The 22,672-nt window shown below is 39.1% G+C and overlaps 1 protein-coding gene across 5 annotated transcripts in view; it reads right to left on the bottom strand.

The window, feature by feature from the left end:
- The window catches only part of HDAC11 (histone deacetylase 11), a 50,493-nt gene that overhangs the window by 12,834 nt on the left and 14,987 nt on the right, over nucleotides 1-22,672 (bottom strand). For 2 of the 5 annotated variants that reach the window (XM_071755487.1, XM_071755485.1), the window contains exons 2-5: nucleotides 17,728-17,831; nucleotides 10,894-10,994; nucleotides 4,633-4,749; nucleotides 718-760 (exon numbers count right to left, since the gene is read on the bottom strand). In XM_071755487.1, coding sequence (XP_071611588.1) covers nucleotides 718-760; nucleotides 4,633-4,749; nucleotides 10,894-10,994; nucleotides 17,728-17,803 — 337 coding nt within the window. In that variant the 5' untranslated portion in view covers nucleotides 17,804-17,831. Of the gene's footprint in view, nucleotides 1-717; nucleotides 761-4,632; nucleotides 4,750-10,893; nucleotides 10,995-14,015; nucleotides 14,165-15,792; nucleotides 15,872-16,265; nucleotides 16,325-17,727; nucleotides 17,838-22,672 lie in introns of those variants that run through there. The other 3 variants (XM_071755482.1, XM_071755483.1, XM_071755484.1) reach the window with 3 other exon arrangements.

Below are 22,672 nucleotides of genomic sequence, written 5' to 3'. Positions count from 1 at the left end.
GCCCCTCACCAAACCTATTTTTTGTATAATAAACCACAACAATTTACTGCAAAACCCACTACAAATATCCAAGCAAGAAACTGAATAGGCTCACTTTATGTATCAGTAAATATGACAGGGGTTTGTGGTTTGTTTTTCAACAGACATTAATTTTTAATATTGAATATTCACTTAGCAGAAGATGTGTGCAAGAAATAACAGAAAAGTCTCAGAATTGACAAGCTTTATGAAAACAAGCTACATCTTACATGACACAAAATAGTGTTTCAATAGTTTACTGGTTTGACATTGCTATTTGCTATGAGGAGAGCAGCTCTATACTCACTACATTCTATTCAAAAGCTGCACAGTCAAAAATAGACACAAACTGGCACAGCTCTGCTCTGCAGCACAACAACCAGACCCTTTGTCTTGTAAAATACATAAATCAGCTGATGAGAGCACCTATGAAATTATTTTATAATTTAATGGAATCAAAGATTTTTAAATAATTTACTCCAAATATTTAAATATTTTTCCTTTTTTTTTTTTTCATACAGCTTCAAACCAAACACCTTTCCTTACATATATCATATATGGTTATTTGTTTTTTGGGTTTTTTTTCCCCCAAAATATTATTTAATTATAATAGTGCAATAAGGGTAAAAGTAGATGAGAAAACAAATCCAGTACTGTTTTGCATTTTGTATCATTAAATGCACTCCCATCTGTACTCACCCACATTGATTGCCCAGCCTCTATCAACAGCAAGTTTTCCTGCCTTAAGAAAATTACAATGAGAACTTCATGAATGAACAAGGCAACTGTTCAGCATTGTTTGCTTCCACCCCCAAATGAAACCCTTGGTGTTCAGACACATCCACTGAATTATCATCAGATGCTTTACAACTGCAGGTCATTCTGAATCATACCTCTGAATACAGCCCACACAAAACTATCCTCAGCATAATTACCTGATTTAAAACATTTGCTCTCTCATCTGTATTTCATTCCCTGGCAGTTGAACAGATCTAAAACTAAAATGTCCTTTATGGAGATGAATACTGACCCTCTCCAAGCAAATGAAATAGGGAATGTACCACTGTTGGTAACAGCAAAAAAATGAGCAAGAGCCTCCTAATATACTTCCTCTTTATGTAAAAACAGGAGACAAGCAAACTCAGAATTCTGAAAATAGAGATTAATAGAGATTTGTTTCATCTAGGGGTGGGGACAGAAGTGTACGAAGTGTCCTGGCACTTCTTTTGTTTTTAAAATTATGTAACATGCATAGTATAGAATACTTCTAAACTTTTTCCTTCCAATACAGAGAAAACTGTGCCTATATCTCTTCTTCAAATGCAAATAGTATTCAGGGAAGAGAATCCTGATAGACAGGGGATACACAGGGTTTAAATGATAAAATTTTAGTTAATATTAAATGTCATGTTCAAAATAGAAGATATTACTAGCTATAAATAAAAAATAAGAAAAAAGTAAAACCCCATTATTCCTTTCCATAATCATGAAAAGAACACAGTGTACACCATACACAAAAGGAAGTTTGGTCAGTTGAGAACCCTTTAGCACCAATATTTGTATTTGAAAAGGCATAATTTACTATTAAGAAAACATCATCTTGTTATGAACACACTAACTTATAAAAATTATATCTCGGGAAAGGTTTGTAGTTTCTGAAGTATAAAACCCATTAAGTCATAGGGAAAGCACATTATGTGTGCTTCAGCATACCTTCCAGGGACTCCTCACCAAGGCACAATCTATGTTGCTTTAAAAAAATTCAAAAGTACAGAAACTCAACTGGAATTTTTATGACAAAGAGGACCATCAGGAATAAAAGATTGTACTTCTGACTTGTACACTACAAATGTTATTGTCTGATGAATCAAAACTGCTTTCAAAGGATATGCCTATTTGCCCATAACGAAAAATTTTAAAAGGTGAAAATAATCACATGTGGCATCAAGATCAACCCAAGAGTGACCAATGATGTCATTAGTATTCCAGGACACATGATACCAAGACAGAACTGACAGCTAGTGGCTCTCTCTTTTCCATCACCCTGGTTATAACTAGGGAAAGCACACTTATAAAATAAAGATAACACAAATCATCACAAATCACATAAAAGTATCAGCTAGTTAGAAACAACTTGAAACAGATTTTACACACGTGAACTGTCAAAACCCTTAAGAAATACCTAAGGTAGAATATTAGGAACCTCTAGACTCCTCCCAATTATTTTTCCTTTCTGCCACTTCCTTCATCCCTCATTACTACTGTTCAGAAGTGCAGCACAGCTACAGCAGGAGAAGACCCTGCCTCTCCTGTTCAGAGAGAACTTTGCAGACCAAAACCCTCAAGTGAGTGCAGGCAGAAACATGGCAGAAGTTAGAACTGAGCAGGAGTCTGAAGTGATGCTGAAGGACTCAGAAGCAGCAGAATGGAGCTGCTACTTTGTGAGCAACAAGCAAAACATTTTTAAGCCCCTTGAGCTATATGAACCACCACAAAACCAGAAAAAAGTGGAAGCATCCCCAACCTTCCCAGCAGTCCACTAAAAGCAAGATGAGAATGTAGTTATCATGAAAACCAGTTTGGTGCTACTTCCAGCTCCTGCTGGTAATCTGCCAGGAGCAAATATTCCCAGTAGTTTATGCCTGTTTGCATTAGGGAGGTGCAGGGTGTTCCACTTCTATTATCTCCACCTTTGCCAGTTAGCACTTTCTCTAGGAGACAGCACTTTTGGTAGACAGCTTATTACCATAATCCAACAAGCCTAATGATTTGGCAGAACCTAGCATGTTCTTTCCCAACTCATACTCTTAAATTGTCCTTAAAGGCTGGGGTAATATTTTCAATAGTTTATCTGGTTTTCTCATGTTTTGTCAGAATTTCAGGCTTCAACAAAATCATCAGACATCGCCCTGTACTAACACTTTCACCTGTTTCCTTACCTCACTGTTCTTTGATTTTGAATAACATGTACATCCAGGGGACAGGGCAACACAAGAAACTTAAACTAGAATTAGGAAATGGGATTTCAGATGTGAGAACAATAGTTGTAGAAACAGAGGCCAAGGTGGGCAAGATACATACAGCTCTTATTTTGAAACAAAGTGACATTTATCATTCACAAACCTGAATTAAAACCAGACTGAGCAGCCTGAAAGCATACTGACACATGCTCAGTGTCACAGGACTTGCTATTAACCTAATGCTTTAGGAAGAAACTGGCCATTTTTATTTAACAGCTCAGAGCAATAAGTAGTAGTTAACTTGCTTCACACATATAATTTCATTATCAAGGAGGGGAAGTTTTGATCCTTTCCTCTATTATCCCCCAAAAGAAAAAACCTTGATTTCAATGCACAGATTACTAAGTACCTACATTCTTGTTCACAGAAATGGAAAGCTACCTTTTAGCTTATTTCTTGAAATAATGTCCTTAATTTATCATTCATTTTTGGCTTCCCAGTCTCCCTCACTCAGTATCTAGTGGTTGCAATATTCTCGTATTTGGCACAAATGTGCCCTGAAAGGTTTGCTAACCCCCAGAATAATGTTCTTCAGTAACTGGATTCAAATAGAAAAAAAGCACTATGGGTCTCTATGCTTTTCACATGCAACCACTCTAACAGCTGCCTTCAGGAACAGCAACTAAAATGCAAAGATCCATTTATACCATAATATTAATGACTTCAGAGAGGATTATTTATCTTCCATTTATAAAACTGCTACAGCTCAGTGCCTGCAAAGAGAGATCAGGATTGCTACCATTTTCTCCCAGCACCATGCTGTATAAGCTTCTGGCTCTAGTATGACAAGGAATGATAAAAAGGGCAAAAAAGATTCCATGAGTTACTGATTTACAATTAGGAAGGCATCTTTCTCTCAATACATGGTTTAAGTAGCCCATTCCTAGCTCCAGGTTTTAACTGTTTTCTTTCCTCCTACTTCCTCAACACCTCAACTGGCAGTCCTCAGGCAAAATTCAATGTCTGGCAACACACAGCTCTTCTGACCAGAGCACTCATTTAACTGATTAGAAAACAATTCTGCTAAAGCAGAAGCAGCTACCTCTTGCTCGAGTTCAGCTGAGCTGCTCAGGCAGTATTTACAGCAGGAGCAGATAAACCAACTTTTATTATTAAAATGAGCAAGGCAATACCATTTTTAAATTTAAACACCTAGTCTCAAGAGCAACATGTATGCACCTCTTCCCATGCAGTACCAGAGCCATTCACAAAATGTGCTTTAAAAATACCTTTTGTATTATCAGTTTTGAAACCTCTCCTTCCTACAATTCACCTGTATTTGAACCTTGTTCAAAACTAAATCAGTTCCTGTATGTGCCATAAATCCTGCCCTATCACTGCTTCCTCAGGCTGCCCTGTACCAACTCCTCTCCCTTCTGCAAATTATGGAGAATAAAATCTGGTGTGTCCTTCACCTTGGCAGTCTCTAACAAGCAAACTTTGCTCATGGTTTGGGCTGTACCACTGACTCACTGCTCTCTGCAGGACACCAGGGCTCAAGTCTTGGAGTTCTACAAAATATTACAACTCCCAGGTTTATAGCATTTATACACACAAGTTTGAATATGGTAAAAATGACTCAAGAGCACCTTACCATTATGGTCCCTCCTGTCTGGGTTCGCAGAGGTTTCAGAACTTTTCTCTGAACAAGGAAATTGGGAAGAAAGGCAACTGGTGGGATTTCTGTGATTGTAGCCACAACAAATGACCACTACAAGGAGGGGAAAATAAATTTCAATTAATAGCCTGTCTTATGGCAGCATTTAGATCAGTACCTATTTAACAAAAAGGAGCTCATAAGTCCTTAGCAAGATTTTGAATATTTTTAGAGGAGATGACCCTTATTAGTCCTTATTAGTAACCTCCTCAAGGTTTATCCTCAAGTGATTAACAATGAGAATCATCATTTTCAACCACCAGCACCAGGCTTTTCAGGTTCTAGTATCAAATTGTAATACATCAGCAACTTTTCAGCAAGCTAGTATTTCAGAAAATCTAATATCCCTGGGATTAGGAGGAAGAATTCTAGGATGTCCTTCAGCAGCATTAGCAGCAAGCTATGCTTGACATATTGTTCAAACCTAAAATAACTTTTCCCATTCAAATCAAAAGGATACACCAAGGAGAAAGGAAAAAAACAAACAAACAACTCAACTCAGAAGTTCAAATACTTAAATGAATACATTGCAAATTTCACCATGGAAAACTGATTAAATTTTACATAGCATATTAAACACTTTTGGAAAATGCTTCAAGGAAGCATTTTGTTAAAAAGTCCTATCATCAAGTACACGACTTGAAGGTTAGAACACAAAATATATGCAATATGTAAATGCTTTTTTTTTGCAAACACATATAGGTTACTTCAAAGAACTTCTGCTAACGTTGCTACCAGCGATAACAGCCCCAAATATATTTCAAAGCCTAAGTCACAACCAAGAATATACCTCTTCCTGCAATACTGAAACATCCAGGTACTAAGAATTGGGGATTTGACACCCCGTGGAAAGATTCTGTATAGGTCCCATTTTCTTCAATATTAGGGAATTGAACAAGATTCAGTACTTGGCTGCCTGATTACTGTTGGTTGTTTATTTACAACTGACAGGACATATAAGTGGTCAGTTTTAACCAAAAACAACCACAAACCAACCTCAGGGTGTTCTGGTGCTTGAAGAAAAACCAACTTTGGCTTCACAGGTACCAAAGACTCAACTACAAAGTACTCCTGGGTGGGGTGGGAGGGTGGCATTATTTATAAAGTCAAGCACTAACAATATTTTGCCAAGTTGATTTTAAGCTCTTACTGCTTTTATTTTTGTAAAATATTATTGTTACCATACTACCAACTCTGTATCAAAATGGTTTAATTTTGATTGTATTTTGTAACACAGCCAATCATGATAAAGTCCTTTTGCAAGGTTATTTTAGCTTTTAAACAAACATGATGTAAGGTTCAGTCATGTTGTTCTAAAACTGAAGAGGGCACACATGGATAAAATAAACTTTCATTGTGAACAATGATCACAACACTTGAGAAAGTTTTTACACAGTTAAAAAAAAAATTCATCTCAACAGCAAGCAATGGGAGCAATGAAGACTCAAATCAACAGGATGCTGCTGCAGGTTCTTAAGTAAATGCAAGAAATGCAACTGTGGTATGAGTAAAGAGTGAGCAAAGCTCCTTCTTTGCAGCTGAGGGCACCCAGAGAACAGAGACAAAGCCACAGACATCCACTGCTTCAGCCTTAGTCCTTTGCTGTGCTTAAGCAATTCCTGAAAGGAAAATCTTAAAGATTAAGAATACAACTATAGCCTAATGAAAATGCTTCTTAAAAGAAACCCTACTGTAGTAACACCTCAAACTGTGGACAGTTCCCTGCACTTCTTTTCCTCAATGTTTTAACTTTGTCATCCAACATTTCCTGCAATAAATGCTCAGAACATCTACATACATACTTGGAAAAGTAATCAGAAGGAATTGCTTTCATAAACTTGTATACTTACAAGTTTATACTTCAATAAAAATTATTTTGATTAGAAAGGGATCACATTAATTATGTTTTCCAGGCTGTGCTCTGGCTGCCATAACACTAGTTTCTACACTGTTTAGTTCCCTTTGACACACAACAAGCACTTCGATTTATTTTTTTTTTTTTTTAATCCTTACTTTTCATTCAAATTGCCTGTATCACAGAAGAGTGATCAGTGTATCAGTTAGTGTTTCTTCTGGTAGTTACTTAATCTCACTCAGCCACCATCAAATTACTGATTCTCTAATAAAGTTCTGTAGACAAGTTACAAAGTAGAAATTAAAACTTGGTCTGGATTCAAGGGTAACAATAATAAATAAACAGTACTCAGTAACATGCCTTACTCTTTTTAGTTAGAGACTCCATTTAAATTTTACATTTCTATTGCTAGTATAAGATTTAAGATTATTTACCTTCCAGTGTTTCAGGTAAATAATTCAATTTATGATTTTAAGTCTAAATTTAAAATAAATAAATAAATAAATCACTCCCTGTTTTCTTAAAGAGAATAAAAATGTCAGGTTAACCTATAACCAGGTATATTTTACTTTACTACATGCCTTCAACCAGATTAACTGGTAGGCAGTATCATCAAATTCGCTTAAGAGGAGCACTATATCAAGACATTAAAAACAAAACAAAAGAAAAAAAAAAAAAACTTTGAGTTCCTAATTTTCCTTGCTTGAGACAAGCAACTTATAAAGCACTTGAGCACTTATAAAGTATAACTACCATTAACCTCAACTCCTCTAGCTATAAAACCTCCATTCTTAGTAAAGTTCAATATACAAGAATTCGAATTGGCAGTTTTCAAGGACTAATGGTGAAAAAGTAACACTAGGAAGCTAAAGTAGTCACTTTCATGCTGATACATCCTGGATTAATACAAACAGCACTTTAGTGATCAAAAACCAGTCTCTGATGTAGTGCCTTTAATGTTGTGCATTCATGGTATTCCAGCATTTTAAAACAGCCAACTACACATAAAATTTTAGAAAATGGGCAATTTTGTTCTTTAATATCTAAATTTAAATTGCATTTAAATCCTTGATAAGTTTTTGGAGCTAGTCCCAGCTTCAAGGGAAAATTCACAGACTTGCAAATCCAACACCAAGCAACTACCATGGTTTTATACTTAGAAGCTTGCTAGGGACAAAGCTATTTGGGTGTACCTTCAATAGATAAAGAAAGTATGTTTTTAGCTTGAATTAATGTAAGATAAAATCATAAAGGAGAGTAGGAAGCTTGCAGTTTTCTCAGAAATTTCTAGGTCAAGGTACAAATGTATGATTTTCATTAGGAAGAGGTCACTGAGCTGATAGAAACCAAAGACAGCCAGGTGATACAACCAAGGAAACCAACCAGCCAGAAAACAGCCTGGTGCATCAGTTTCCCAATTGAAGACTTGGAAATATTGAAGGAAAAAAAAAAATCACTGTTAAGCAAATGTTACTTCATCCTCAAGAGGCTTAGTAGTGGGTTTTGCTGCCAAGAATGCATACAAACAAACAGTGGTGTGAAAACTGAAACCTGTCAGACCTCATCCCCTGTGAAGATATTTTTGTATTTTTCCTTACTCTCCAAACATACTCAAATCTTTAAAAAAACATTTTTGTATTTTGCATTTCTACAGACCTTTACCTAGCACATTATATGAAAAGTTAGATGAAAAGAGCAGGTAAATGAAGTTGATCCTCATGACTTTTAAATCAACATAGTACAGCAAACCACCACTCACCTTCACAAACTTTTCACCAATGAAGACTGAAAAAATTGAGCAAGGTAAAACCACAATGAACAGCCCAAGAACTGCATGAGCTGAGGATGTGGACAGGGGAACTTTATATACTTCTGAAGGGACCCAATTTTCCCAAACCAAACCCACAAGTTTTCAGCTGCCACATCTCTTTTGGTCACTAATGCCATGCATGCTCAGGATGTGCTCTGTGCTGTTTTATCTGGACACCTAAAACACCAACAACTGTCACAGGCTGAACTGATTATTTCTGAGCCTGCTCCTACTCCCTTCATTCCTACAGTTCCTGCTTCATTCCTACATTCCTGTGCCTTCCTCAGGCACACTGCCCACAGCACTGTGGGACATTCTCAATCCAATTTTCACTAAATGTAAAAATTTACTTTTCTAATAAAGAGATCAACTTTTCATTTTTAAATCACTTGTTTTTCAGAGTTCACTCACATCTTACCTCTCAGAGGTAAAAATGGTTCAAGGGCAAGACTTGGTCTGAAACTGGCGTTAACCTACATTTCCTTGCTACATTTCAAAATGCTGGTATACAGGAAATTAATTGCTTTACATAACACTAGAAAAAGGCAGTAAGCAGGAAAGTACTGCAAGCAAAGGATCCAAAGTCCAGTTGTTACCTTAGAGAATTGAATTCTTCAAAGGAATTACTGAGGGGGAATCAGCTCAGTTCAAAATGTCAAATTCTGTTGTAAGGGCCAGTCATGTTACCTAAAGCAGGGAAACAGGATAAAGCCTTCCTTCCAACCCAGAACTGATTTCCAGTACTGTTTAATTTACTTTGTCCACACCATACTTTGTTTCTGTCCAACCAATCTCCAGCCAGCTTCTTCAGCTACTGCTAAGATACCAGCCACCAACTCTTCTCACAAGTCTATGGAATTTCCTGCTAAATTCATGCCCAAATTTTAAACAAACATGCAAATGATCTGTTACTGTTGTCTTACAGACACCAGGGTATCCTCAGAAACACAAGACCTTTGTGGACTTCATAGCTGATCTAACATAAAACTATGTCATTTATTGGTAGATCAGTATTTGTCTGGATTTAAAAAAATTAAATAAAATAGAACAGCAGACTTTGATTAAGGCAATACACAGGATACCCTAGGCCCCATATTATTATGCATGTGCAACTAAGCAGGATGTTCACTGCTTGGCAGGAATTCACTGGTATGACCAATACAACATTTTCCAGTTTCTACAACTGGAGGAAATATTCTCTCAAGAAAAGAGGCACAAGAGGTACAGAGTTAATCACATCTGAATGCAAACAACAGTACTGGTTTTGAACACCAGGCTGTACAGGCAGTTCCTTGTGAAGCCATCCTGAAGGTACTAATATTATTATGCTATTCCAGACAGAGCTATGCACATTACAACCAGCTTCAAAAAGTGATTCAGTAAAAAGAGGTAGGTGGTTCCATGGAATTCAGAGATTGGTATCAAGAATAGCTGCAATAAGACCAAAACTAACAATGTATGAAATTGCATGTAACTTTACAGCATAGAATGAAGCAGCATAAGAGAACTCACAAAAGAAGTAAGACTGAAAAGTTCACACAAATAACAAACCTCTTACACAGAAAAATAAAGTATTCCAGAAATAGCAATACAAGGACTCTTTCACTGTGGAAGGACAAAGATGACTCAAAATAACTTCTTTCAAATTCTGAAATGGAGGATGATTTCTAATGCAAATCTCTGCTCTCCAAGTAGAGAGTTGTAAAATAAAAGCAGTACCACCTGTGCTCATGTTCCATCTACAGATTACTGAATATATTCAGAAACAAAACTCATGTGTTCACATTTTAAAGTTACAGAGAAGTTTAACAAATGGATGTTTCATTTATAAATACCCAATAAATGCTCTTTAACCCCTGTGAATCTGTCGTCCTGTATGAGCTGGTACTGGAAACCTTCACACAGAGATAACATTCAAGTTAGGGCTCTGCAATGATCTGTAAACTCCCCCCATATTCCACTGATACAGGGAGTGTCTAGGTAAGAAACCAGCATTTCCCACTGCAACTGACTGCCAACAGAATCCCTACATGGATACTCTTTTGAAACTACATAAACCTCAGAGCCATAACTCAAGCCTTGAATAAAAAACATTCAAAAACAGTAATCCATTTTGGAGCTCTCCAACATATTTTCAATTTCAGACCCTATTTTACTAACTAAATCAAAACTTACACTTTTGAAGACTAAAATCCCAGTGCTGAAGACAATATTATTTGCATCTCAAACATTTAATTTATACTTAGGTGCTTTAGTTTTTTGAAATATCATTTCAGTTCTCCTATTTAACACAATAGATCCTCTTTCCCTTCTACCCCTCTATAATGTGAATTCCATGCTATTTTTATGTTTTCCTTTCAGCATTCTCAATTACAATGTTTAATTAAAAACACACAATTCTATAATCTGTAAAAGTTGATTCTATATTCTATTATAGCATATCAGATATGCTATAATGAAAGTAGTAGCATATCTGTTGGCCTTGACACTAATTCCAGGCAACTTGATAGAAAAACATGAATAAGTACAGCACCTTTAATTTATTAAGGTAGCGCCTTGTGTGAACCACCAAGAGATCTTCATCAGTAGCTTCCCGTGCCTGCACAATCAAGTCATCTGAAATTAGTTTTTCTTCTGAAACAGAAGAGAAATAACAGTTGGCATTGTACACCATCACTTAACTTTCCATATTCCACCCTGCCAAAGAAGCAACTCTAACCTTGACGAAGAAACTTCACCTATAAATCATCAAAATAACATTTGCTTATACAAATCTTTCAAATCCATACCTGTTACACAAGTAAGCTGCTTGTTGTGTAAATGATAAGTATTGTTTACCTCAAGTTTTCAGAGTGCAGCCACAGTAACTTCTTGTTTAAACTAAAAGACAGACAGCAGAGGATGGACAGACACAAAAGAATCCTTACACTCTAGGGCTTAATCCACTGGGAAAATCTTAGTGCTTGCACCATCAAGTCTCCACCATTCTTTAACACACTTCAAGAAATTGCATATTTGATACTAGTATTTAATTCGCTCAATATGAGGGAAATAAAAAAAAATACCAACATGCAATACAAAATAATTGCTTGGATGTTCATGAAGCAAATGCTTACACATTATTAGGATATGACTGTCACATCCCTACCTGCATTTCATTTCAAGAAACAGCTTTGACCAAATATTAATTCTTCCCCCTAGAGACCAATAGTTTATTTCTAAATCTAGTTTTACTGGAGCAAGTTAGAAAATGCCCCTGCAAGATTTCAGAATGTGATCAAAGACAATACCTTTGAACGCATGCATCTGGATAAACTTGCCAGGAAGTACAAGTTCCAGTCAACTAAAAAACCCAAGCAGTGCAGAAAAATAATGTTGCTTTGCAGATGATCACTACAAACAACAAATACAAGGCACCATGCTGACATTCCCAGAGAAATATTTTTATTTAATTGCTGGGTGGCTACAGTATTCTAACAGTGTATCTTTCCAATTTATACTTGGAGGAGTTTAACTCACAAATGTGAGAGACTTTGTTGTTACACAAGAACAGCACCTGCAACAATATTTGTTCTGGCAAACTTATGTCTCTCCTGGCTTGAGGAACATTTCATTCACACACTGGTATCAAACAGAAAGACAAACTGCTAAAACTTTCATTCTGAGGAAGAAGAAGGTAAGCACAGAGAGATTTTTACTGGTGATTTTCTGAAAGAAAGAGGAAGGTCAGATGTTGCCAGGAATTGCTACAGAGCCACAGACAACCAGAAGGTACCCTGTGGCTTCTTTCTCCTTTACAAGGCAAGGTGAAAACTGATTTGCTGTAAAAATTTGAGACTACAGAGCAGACATTTCACACAGAAAAGAGCTAGATGAAAAGACTTCATATAGAGAAGGAGCAGAAAGGCAGAGGTTTTGAATGAATTCAAAAAATAGTTATGGAACCTAACAATTATTAAAGGTTGTTTGAGGGAAGATCCAGAACTCAGCTACTAAATGGAGTTGTAGAATTTAAGCTCAATTAAATACAAATACAAGGCAGCCTGAAGTTGGAATGGCAATAGTCAACTGGAAAAGAGTTGCCTCCATTAACTGAAGGGGTCATTGAGATCACAAAAAGGGAGGCAGCCTGGCTCTCCAGTAACCTTTGTCTTGGCAAAAGAAAAAGGTTGCTTTTTTTGATAAAGATTTTCTAGGTCCTGATCCTAACCTTGGTTCTTACATTTATATTTCCTTGATGTATTTCTGCCTGTATCGTCCAGTTTTGTTCAAACAGCAATAATGAGCACCATCACAAGTCCTGCCTGTCACCTCAAAGCTCTTCCTAAACATTATTACAATATCATGAGGTTGATAAAGAACAGATTCATACAAGATGCACTGATCTCTCAGCCTGAGAAGCACCATTTGCCAATAGACTGCCTGCAGTCTAAGAAGAGTAAATTACACCTCCCAGCAAGCTGGTCATTAACACCTGTAGTTTCACAAGCCACAAGGAATGCCCCAGTTCCTGTTACACCTGCTGTAAAGTAACAGAAGCACAAAGCTATAGGTAAGCAGACACACTACTCCCAAACTACAACTCAGGTTTTGCAAGCCAAACTTTGTAGTCTTGCAGCTAACACAAGAAGGATTTCCATTCAGTGCTATAAAACTGAAGTCTGTATTCTGGTTTAGGTGCATCTTGGTCCTTAAAAGGATAAAGAAACCAGAACTGCCAACAGCAGCTGTCCTCAAGAGGAAACACTGCTCTCTCCAGCACTCATCTAGAACTGAAAGTGTTCAAATCTTTAACAACCCACTGAGCATCCAAACATGGCATGCTGAGTGACATCCACAAGGCTTCAGCAGTCTGCACCTAACTTGGAAAGTCAAGAATCTGGTGCCTGCTTCAGATGTGGAAACAGTTCTCAAACATCCCACAAGAACATTTCTCATAAAGGCCAAGCAATGAAATTCTGCTCACTTCATGCATTCATTCAAACTGCAAAGACCAGAAATACTTGATATGGTCTAAGGCATTGCTAAGCTCATGTTCCTCCTCACTCCTTTTCACTCAGTCTTGTAATGCTCAGGGCTACAACAAAATGAACCAAAGTAGCTACTCTGACCAGCATTATTCACACCTCTGCAGAGAGCAAACCATTTCATGAGCTTGAATTTTCAATCCCATTTCATGAGTTTCACACTGCACAGACACCATGACTGACTTAGTGGAGTGAGCAGATACATATATTTTCAAAGCACTGTGCAACACACCTTTTTAGGTTAAAAGGTATTTTAACCTCATGCCCTCGTGCAAGATGTTTGCTCTAACGTTACAGTTTCATCTTTTAAATATTTTATAAGCAACATCTTAAACAATATATGACATCCAACACCTCAGAAATCCCACAATTAATTTAACGTAATTTAAGTTAAATTAATTTAAATTTAACTTAAGTTAAATTTAACTTAAATTTCTGATTTAAATCCAGAAAAAGAAAAAATATTAAAGTGCTCCAAATATGACTGATGAGTGTAGCTTATATCCACACAATGAGCAATGAAGATGTACAGTCACTATTATATTGGCAATTATTAACATAAGTCTGCACTAACCACATAATTTCTTTTAGCTCTTGTTGGTCTAAGAGGAACCTTCTGTTACTTTACCTTTCAAAAAATTGATTACTTTTCCCCATTTCCCTGCATCAAATGGATGCAGTTTCTCAAGTCCCACAAATGTGATGTTGTAGTCTGGAGAATATACGATAGGCCAGCATGTTGATGGAGGATCCTCATACAGCTCAGTTCTGTGAGGCCTTGAAAAGCAAAAAACAGCCCTGTCACCATTTTTAGCAACTATTTACAATGTTGAATGTTTTTCACACAAATTACAATTTAATAGTCCTTTTAAATACTAACTTTACATTAAGAATGATTCCTGGAGGTGCTATTTCCCACTGTCACTAAAAGGGAAAACTTCTATTTAATGGCTCTTCAGCAGTAGGGTCAGGTACAGCAACATCCCTCACTTCAACCTGTACAGCTAAACTCTTGAGCTAGCCAGGGGTGGGCAAAAAAGTAACTGAAGAATGCATTTTAATGAATTAGGCAAAAGTAGCTCATTGCAGACATTAATTAATGGAAATGTTTGCTTCACTCCCCTCATCTTTCAAGCTTATCAAGCATTGCCTCTAGCTTAAGAAGTGGCACCTGGTTTTACAGACAATGCAACCTTCAACAAATACATGACTAGACTCACATTTTAAAGTCTGTATGAAAAGATAATTGAAAGAAACAAACCACACTGCTTCTTTACATGATTCCTCTAACAACACAAGGTTAGAAAGATTTCTGGGATCCTTTCCAAAGGAGCAGCAGATTATTTTGTGAGCAGCTCAGCAAAAGAGGTGTGGTTTTGTATACATACAACCAGATCTCATGCCTATAACCCTCCACCAACACTTTTCCTTTAGCCCTCTTCCTAATACCTGTGTTCTCCTCAACTCAACTGCACAGCCAGTTCAGAGCCCTCCTTCCCAGCCCAGGCAAGCACTGCAGTGCTCAGCTGGAGGATTTGGGTGACACCAGTTTGCACACAGGGGTCACCAGGCCAGCCAAACCCCAGAGTGGGGATGTGTTAATACCCAGCCTGTTTCACCAGCTCTGGCCTTCCTCCTCTACCCCAAGCCCGGTGGTATTGAGTTATTCTGAGACTGCTTTTGGTCGCCAAAATTTAATTCGGGTTTGCAAAGCGCTTCACCAACTCGCTGAGCGAGACAGAAGGGTCCTTTGTCAGGTGAACAATACGAACAGAAAACCTCTTATTTCCAGCCTAAATAACGCACAGAAAAAGCCCCTTAAAGTCCCCCTAAACACAAAAGTCTCACAAAAAACAAAACAAACCCAAACAGGAAGACAATGAAGGTTTTTCACCAGTGCCTGCAGCCCCGCAGCCTACACATCACCCACACAAGGCGCCAGGGCTCGCCGGAGCCTTCCCTCGCCCCCCCGGCAGTAAAATGGGGTGCAGCACAGCGCCCTGTGCCACCGGGAGGGCTGAGCCCAGGAGATGCTTCCCAGGGCGCTCCCTCCCTTACCCCAGGACACCTCAGGCCCCACCTGGCCGGGCCGGGACCGGAGCAGGTGGCTCCGGAGCGGGTTTCAGGCGGCCGGGGTGCGGTGGGGCGGGCAAGCAAGGCCAGTCTCGGGGGTAGAAGCAGCACTGCTCCGGGCAGCTTCCCGGGCGCACCTGGAGGGCCTGCCCCCGGGCAGGGCGGGTCCCCAGGCCGGGAAGGACGGTCCCCCAGGCCGGGCAGGCCTCCGCCTCCCCCTCCTCCGCTGGGCCCGGGCACCGGCCGGGCCTTCCTGCCGCCCCGGGAAGCCGCCTCCCACCCGGCCCAACAGCTCCGCACCGGCCCCTGGTCCGGCTCCCCGCGGTACTCACATCCCCCCGCCGTCCGCGGGCGCTGGGCAGGCGGCGCAGGGTACGCGGTACCGGCACCGGCAGCCCCACGGCCCCGCCTCTCGGCGGGCGGAGACACGGCGGGGCCGGGCGGGATCGGGGAGCAGTGGGACGGGCAAAGGCCGGAGCGGGCCGGACGGGTAGCGGCTGGCCCAGCGCGGATCCCCGCGGAGTGATCGGCAGCAGCGTAGGGACGGTCCGAGCAGGGGGCAGGGAAGAAGAGGACTCCTGCAAAGCTGTGGAGGGACAGCGGTCACGCGTAAAGGAACCACGGCTCCGGGGAAAATGTCTTCAACGCCATCTTAATGGGGGTGTCTGGGGGATCTGCGAGGCGGACGGGGTGGCGCGGGATCAGATGCAGAAGGAATCGGGTAAAGGGAAACGCCAGGTCCCAGGAAAAGCAGGTGGTGTGCTGTGAGAGTTAGAAAAACTCGCACCCAATATTCGTATTTTACCTCGGCTGCTGACGCGATTTTATATCAAGGGCCTCAAAGTGATTCCACAAAAATGGTATCTTTGGAAAGGAAAATATGGTTATCAGTATAAAGTAAAATTAACAAGATACCAGTAGACAAAGAGACATAGCAGCTTAGCAGCACAATGAAGGGAACAAAAGTGAAGTAGGGATATCATCTAACCAAGCAGCAGAACTCCCACTGATGTTATCAGGTCAAGATTCACCTCAGGAACACCATCTCTAAGTTAGTTTCAAGTGTGCTTTGCTACCCTGCTTGAATATATACAAAAAGTATTTCTTCCACAGTTGTACAGCTAAATCAATAATGCCACCATGAAAAATGGTCCATCAATACAAGCAATATCTATCAAACGAAGGATAAATGCACACAATCACTCTTTTCTCATGAGGACTAATATCTCTTTATGAGAGTTCCAGATAAATGTCTTTCTTCATAAATTATGCTGGCTTTGACTTGGCATTCAGTTTTGATGGATGCCTGGACTTCACCTTGATATTTATTTAGCAGCATGAGACTGTTATCCCAAGAAAACATTCTATCCCTTTGACATTATCTTTTAATTAACATTTCTTGTTGTTCTGGCCTTTTGTGCACTTGCCTCAGTATTCAGCATATCTGCCTCTTATTCCTTGTAACCGACTGCTTTAAGCTTGGTGCTTAATTACAGTTTGGTGTTGGATTGTTTGGTTAACTAGACACAAATAGAGAATGTTATTTAATTTTAATTTGTTAACTATTAAGCTGAAATTAAAGATAAACTATTTGTTGAATCTTGTAAGTTGTTTTTTGTCTGCCCTTTCCCAATAATCATTCACATCTAAACTATGACACCCACACTTCTCCCACTGGAAAACGTGGTTACTCCTTCCTTTTCTCACCCCCAAAAATTGAACTAAAACATAATAGAATCCCAGCTCCCCAGATTTCCAGAACCCCTCTGGATACCTCTTCCAGAGTACTGGAAGGTGCTCTAATATCTCCCTGGAGCATTCTCCAGGCTGAACAACCCCAGGTTTCTCAGCCTGTCTCCAGAGCAGAGCTGCTCCAGCCTTCAGACCACCTGCATGGCCTCCTCTGGACTGGCTCCAACAGCTCTGTCTCCTTGTGGTGTTGGGATGTACCCACTCCTTGTGTTGGGCTCCCCATGACATCTTCTGCTTTCATTCTCCTCATTTGATGCCACAGTAAGTCATGCTCTTACCTGCAGGCTGATTCCCACCAGGCCACCTAATAATGCCTTCTACTTTCTGTGCCAGCAGCAGGGACACGTTCCCTTGGAGGCACCCTGAGGAAGTGCTGCACAGATTTAGGCCAAGGTCTGGTCACTCTTTTTGTCTCCAGTAAAAGAGAGACAACCAAGACATGGAGTTCTTTCCATGTAGCATGCATCATTTTAAATACTATAAATCAGGAAATATAGTTTATAGTCTATATTTACCATTTGGGCACTCTGTGACTGTTCTTGATGCTGCTGTGGTTCCAAGGAGCTGTACACTGAAGACCCAACAAGCCATCAGTTCTCACCCCAGAAGGGGTACAGCCCTGCTGAGGAAACATCAGAAATTAGTTTCATTATCACAATGAGGTTTTAACAGTTTTTTAAACAAACCATATAGGGCATAATATTGTTGTCCAGTCTTTTTTTTTTTTTTTTTTTTTGGGGTAGGAAGGTAATTACTTCCTCATAAATTAGGCCCAATATATGCAAGAGAATGACTCGTGTTGGATTCTGGATGTTCTCCAAGCTCCAGTTTTCTGCCAGCACACTTGTCAAGGCAAATGGATTAGGAAACCTTACAGCACAGTGAGAGAAACAGAGCTGAGCAAATAATGACATTTTTCATTCACTAGTCACTCTTAAAAGAAACTTTCTGAAGAAAAATTGGGGTTCACATTATCTTTTTACAGCATTGTAGGATTTAAAACAAAGTGAACTTTCCAAAAAAAACATTCTCTCCTGAATTTGTATTTTAAATACATATAAGTGAAATATTTTAATTTAAAAAAATAAAAGCCAAACAATACACTTAAATTAATACACATTCACAAAATGTACTGCAATAGCTCATTCATACTTTTCTTTTAAAAGGTCTGTGGAATTCTCTGTGGAATAGTCTTCTCTTTGAAATTAGAAAAGCAAGGCAAGGAGCATAAGTCAGCAGCAAACACAAGATGACCTATGTCTCTTAGAATAAAACCACATACTCATAACAAGCTATGAGTCTCTAAAGTTCTTGGAATCCTTCGAAATTAGACCCCAAGTACAACATAGAAGTGAGAAAATATATTAATTACAACCCATCTCCTGCAGTGTGTTGATGCTGTTTCTCAGATGATAGCTCTGTTTTCCTAAGGCAATGGAAATGTTTTCTCCTTATACCATTTTGCTTCTCTTGAGACAAACTTGAATGGCTTTGACAGCATTATGGATAACACCAGGGTCTTGTGGTAAGGGAGTTTATTAATTACTGCATCCCTGAAAGCACAGGCATATGATTGTTATAATAAATAACCAGCAACCTATTAACTCTCAAGGTCTGGCCTGTTTGATGTGATCTTTGTCATCCTTCAAGATGAGAATCATAGAAAGCACCTCTGGGAGGACAGGCTGCCTTCCCAAAGACATACTTGTTTATAACGTGGCTCCAGTTTGGAAGTGATTCAGAAAATGGCCTTGTCCTTCTGGAGAACTCTTTTCAGGATGTTCATGGCATTGGTCTCTTTAAAGTTCAGGGACACACTTGTGTGGATCTGTTTGATTATGGGTTCCAGAGTCTGAATTGCTAGAAAAAATAGGGGCTTTCACCAAGCAGAAAAATGAATGTCCCACAAAGAAAAGATGCAAATGACTTCTTAGATCTGATGTTGACAGTGAAATTCTTTAAACATGATGGTGAAACATGATAAGGGGTTTTCCATATCAAGAAACAGTGAAGTTAAAAATGAAAGTCAGTGGTAGCAAATTCATTAGTGATGTAACCTTAGGGTCACCTGTCTTATAGGTGAAGCAACATGATGTCAAATGAAGAGTTCATGCAACTTACAGTAGTGTTTTAACCTCCCAGAAACTTTGCAGTTACTGCCTGGAACTGAAATAATCCAAGAACTGAAATAATCCCAGTAGGTTTTATGAGGCCTGACCTCTGCAGTCACCCTCCTCCTCTATACCAGGACACCTGAGCTACCTCCTAAGTCTCAACCCCATCTCTTGTCACCACAGCCTGTCCTCTGCAGAAAAAAACAACAATGTGCAAGTCACCTCATTTTGTTTCAGTTGTGAGATGCAAAATATTATTTCTCAAAGGGCAAAAGACCCTCAGGACTGAAATAAGAGCCACATCACAAATAGTTTGCTGTCAAACAACTTTGAGCTAGCTTTTGAAAAAGGTAGTGTGAAGAAATGAGCTACAAATAAAATCAGGGATGAAACTTTTAAAGGAGCATATAGAAAAGAGATTTTTAATTTATATCGGGACTGACTTTTTATGTAAAAAAATTGTAATAGTAACTCATTATATGAATTTCTACAGAAATTTTTAATTATTGCTTTTCAGTCAGAAAATAATATTTTGAAAGCATGTGCTACATTCATCTCTTTGATCCTAAGAGGTCTGATCTGCCATGTGGTGACACGACTGAGATCAGACATTTGCTTCCATGGTGTTTAGAAAATATGAAATGATTGATTTCTGTAATCCAGCAGAGCAGAAAAAGGTCTGTGTTTTTTCTAGCTCAGAAACTGATACAGTTTTCTTCCTTTCCTGTTTGTTACTCAGAGCAGATGGGAATGCAAGGCCTGAATACTCTTTAGAGATATCATTATTCTCTTCACAGTCCTATCTTCACTCTTATTACCCTACGTCCTTCTCCCTTGTTGAATTACATCTAACTGAAACCCTCAGTTTTTAAAACAAGAGCATGATACCACTCACCACCACTTTGTGCCTTCAGTGCCATGTGATTCTCAAAATGAAAGACGCAGGCTGTTGCAACAGAATTCAGATTATACAAATCCTAGCAAGGGTTTATCCAAAATAGACTTTAAATAACCTCTTCAGATTCACTAGAGGGACTCAGTGTAATGCCTTGAGCCAACAACCAGTGGAGGAAGCTGTAAGACTTGATTTATTCTCAGACAGATTAAGCATCTACCAGTCAGTACCAAAATGGAAAAAATCTTGTTTAGTATAATGAGGTGATTTCCAAAGCAAGAAAAGTTCTCAAACAAGTATCTCATCTACAGGTCCCTTCAGAGGCTCAGCTAGTTACTTAACTGGGTGAACATGAGCACGAGACAGAAACACAATTAAGTTAATTAACTCCTTGATTACCTCAGATTTGTCTCCAAATTAATTTCTATTATCTATTCTATAGCTATCAATCTATTCTCCCAGAGCATATTTATAAATATATGTATAAATATAAGGTATATAATTTTGTAATTTCATTGCAAATTACAGACACAACTTCACCTTGAGTCCTGTGTCCAGTTCTGGGCCCCTCAGCTCAGGAAGGAGATGGAGGTGCTGGAGCAGGTCCAGAGAAGAGCAAGGAGGCTGTGAAGGGATCCAGCACAAGTCCTGTGAGGAAGGGCTGAGGGAGCTGGGGGTGTTGAGGCTGGAGAAGAGGAGGCTCAGGGGAGACCTCATCACTCTCTACAACTCTCTGAAAGGAGGTTGGAGCCAGGGGGGCTTCAGGCTCTTCTCCCAAGTAGGTACCAATAAGACAACAGGGCATGCACTTCAGCTCTGCCAGGGGAGGCTCAGGTTGGATATTTGGAAAAAATTCTTTACAGAGAGGGTGATCAGGCATTGGAATGGGCTGCCCAGGAAGGTGATGGATTCTCTGTCCCTGGAGGTTTTTAAAAAGAGACTGAATGTGGCACTCAGTGCCATGGGCTGGGAACCACGGGGGGAGTGGATCAAGGGTTGGACTTGATGATCTCAGAGGTCCCTTCCAACCCAGATGATTCTAATTGTTCTAATATTAATAGTTGACAAGGCACATTTAGTTGATGTTTGTTTGATTTTTGATAATAGAAGTGATATTTAGTCTGTTTATAGCGTGCAACAAAACAGCAAAATAAGCACAAATTCCTGCACTATTCAAGTAAATTCAATAGAAATACATTCAGAAATCTGGTACTCAGATGGTGGCACCTTTCCCATTAAGAAAGAAATAACAAGCTACAATTTTCAATGTAAAAAGTGTAATAATTTCTGAGTACTTAATTGGTACTTAATCAAACTGAAGGTGGAAGAGTGGGAAAAGAAACACAATTTTACAGAATAATTCTAAAGACATCAATAAGTATTAAGGAGAATTCTCACTGGAATAAGCTCTGGGAAGGAACTAAAATGTCCAGTCCAACATTCTTATGAGAAAAGACTACTCAGAAGCATTGATCAGTCCTTTATGTACACAATACACATTTCTTGGCATTATACTATTCATTAGAAAAAGGTACTGTACAGGAGGCACAGATATTCAAGCTTGTGCTGGAAAACAAACACATCAGAAAGTTCAAGTTCCCTTGAAAAAAATCTTCTCTTAATAAAGAATATAGAAATCTGGTTTAAATATACAGGGCAATTATATTTGACTATTGCTTTGGTACAGGTTGCAGCCAAGTCCATGAAGCATAACAAGGAGCATGAATTTTCTGCTACCAGCAGCACAATTAGCATTTGCCAGGCTGAGGAACACTTCTACTGCCCCAAGGGAAGTCAGGGGCTGAGCAAAAGAAGTGAGGTGTGGCTTGTGGGAGAATCATCATGACACAAAACAGATAGAAATGCTTTCAAATCCATTATCCTTTTCCAATATTTTCATATTTCTGTACTTGTTTTAGAGTCATGAATTGCAATGTAACAATGCCTCCAGATATCCTGAAGGCACTGCACTGTCAGTAACCACCTGAGCACAGTCAAGAAAAGCAAAGAAACTACAACAATACAAACCATCACTAACCAACCCATCTTCATTCCAGGCTGGTAGGCTTGAGAAGCTCCAAAATACTCAGAAACTCTCCTTGAGTCAAAGGCCTTCAGCTGAAATTCCTCACTGGCACCCTGAGATGTTTACACATTTAGATAGGGATGTAATGTAAGGACCAGACCTGATGTTTTATTTGTTGTCAAATATCACGGCCCAACTTTGAGGCAAATTTTCAGATAATTGGCACTCAGATTGCATTAAGCATTATGAATTAATATCAACATTTTGAACCACTTGTTTCAGCAAACATCCAGCTCCTTATGTCAGGTGTTACCAGATGGCCCTTTCAGTTGCTGAATGCCAATGATGTAATGATCACAAGGAGACAGACATGGTAAAACATGGTTGAATGAGGCCACACAGCTTCCCAGATAACTGCTCTACAC

This window comes from Heliangelus exortis, chromosome 12 (assembly GCF_036169615.1).
Source record: "Heliangelus exortis chromosome 12, bHelExo1.hap1, whole genome shotgun sequence".
Taxonomy (NCBI): Eukaryota; Metazoa; Chordata; class Aves; order Apodiformes; family Trochilidae; genus Heliangelus; species Heliangelus exortis.
This window is presented reverse-complemented; position numbering and strand designations above follow the sequence as displayed.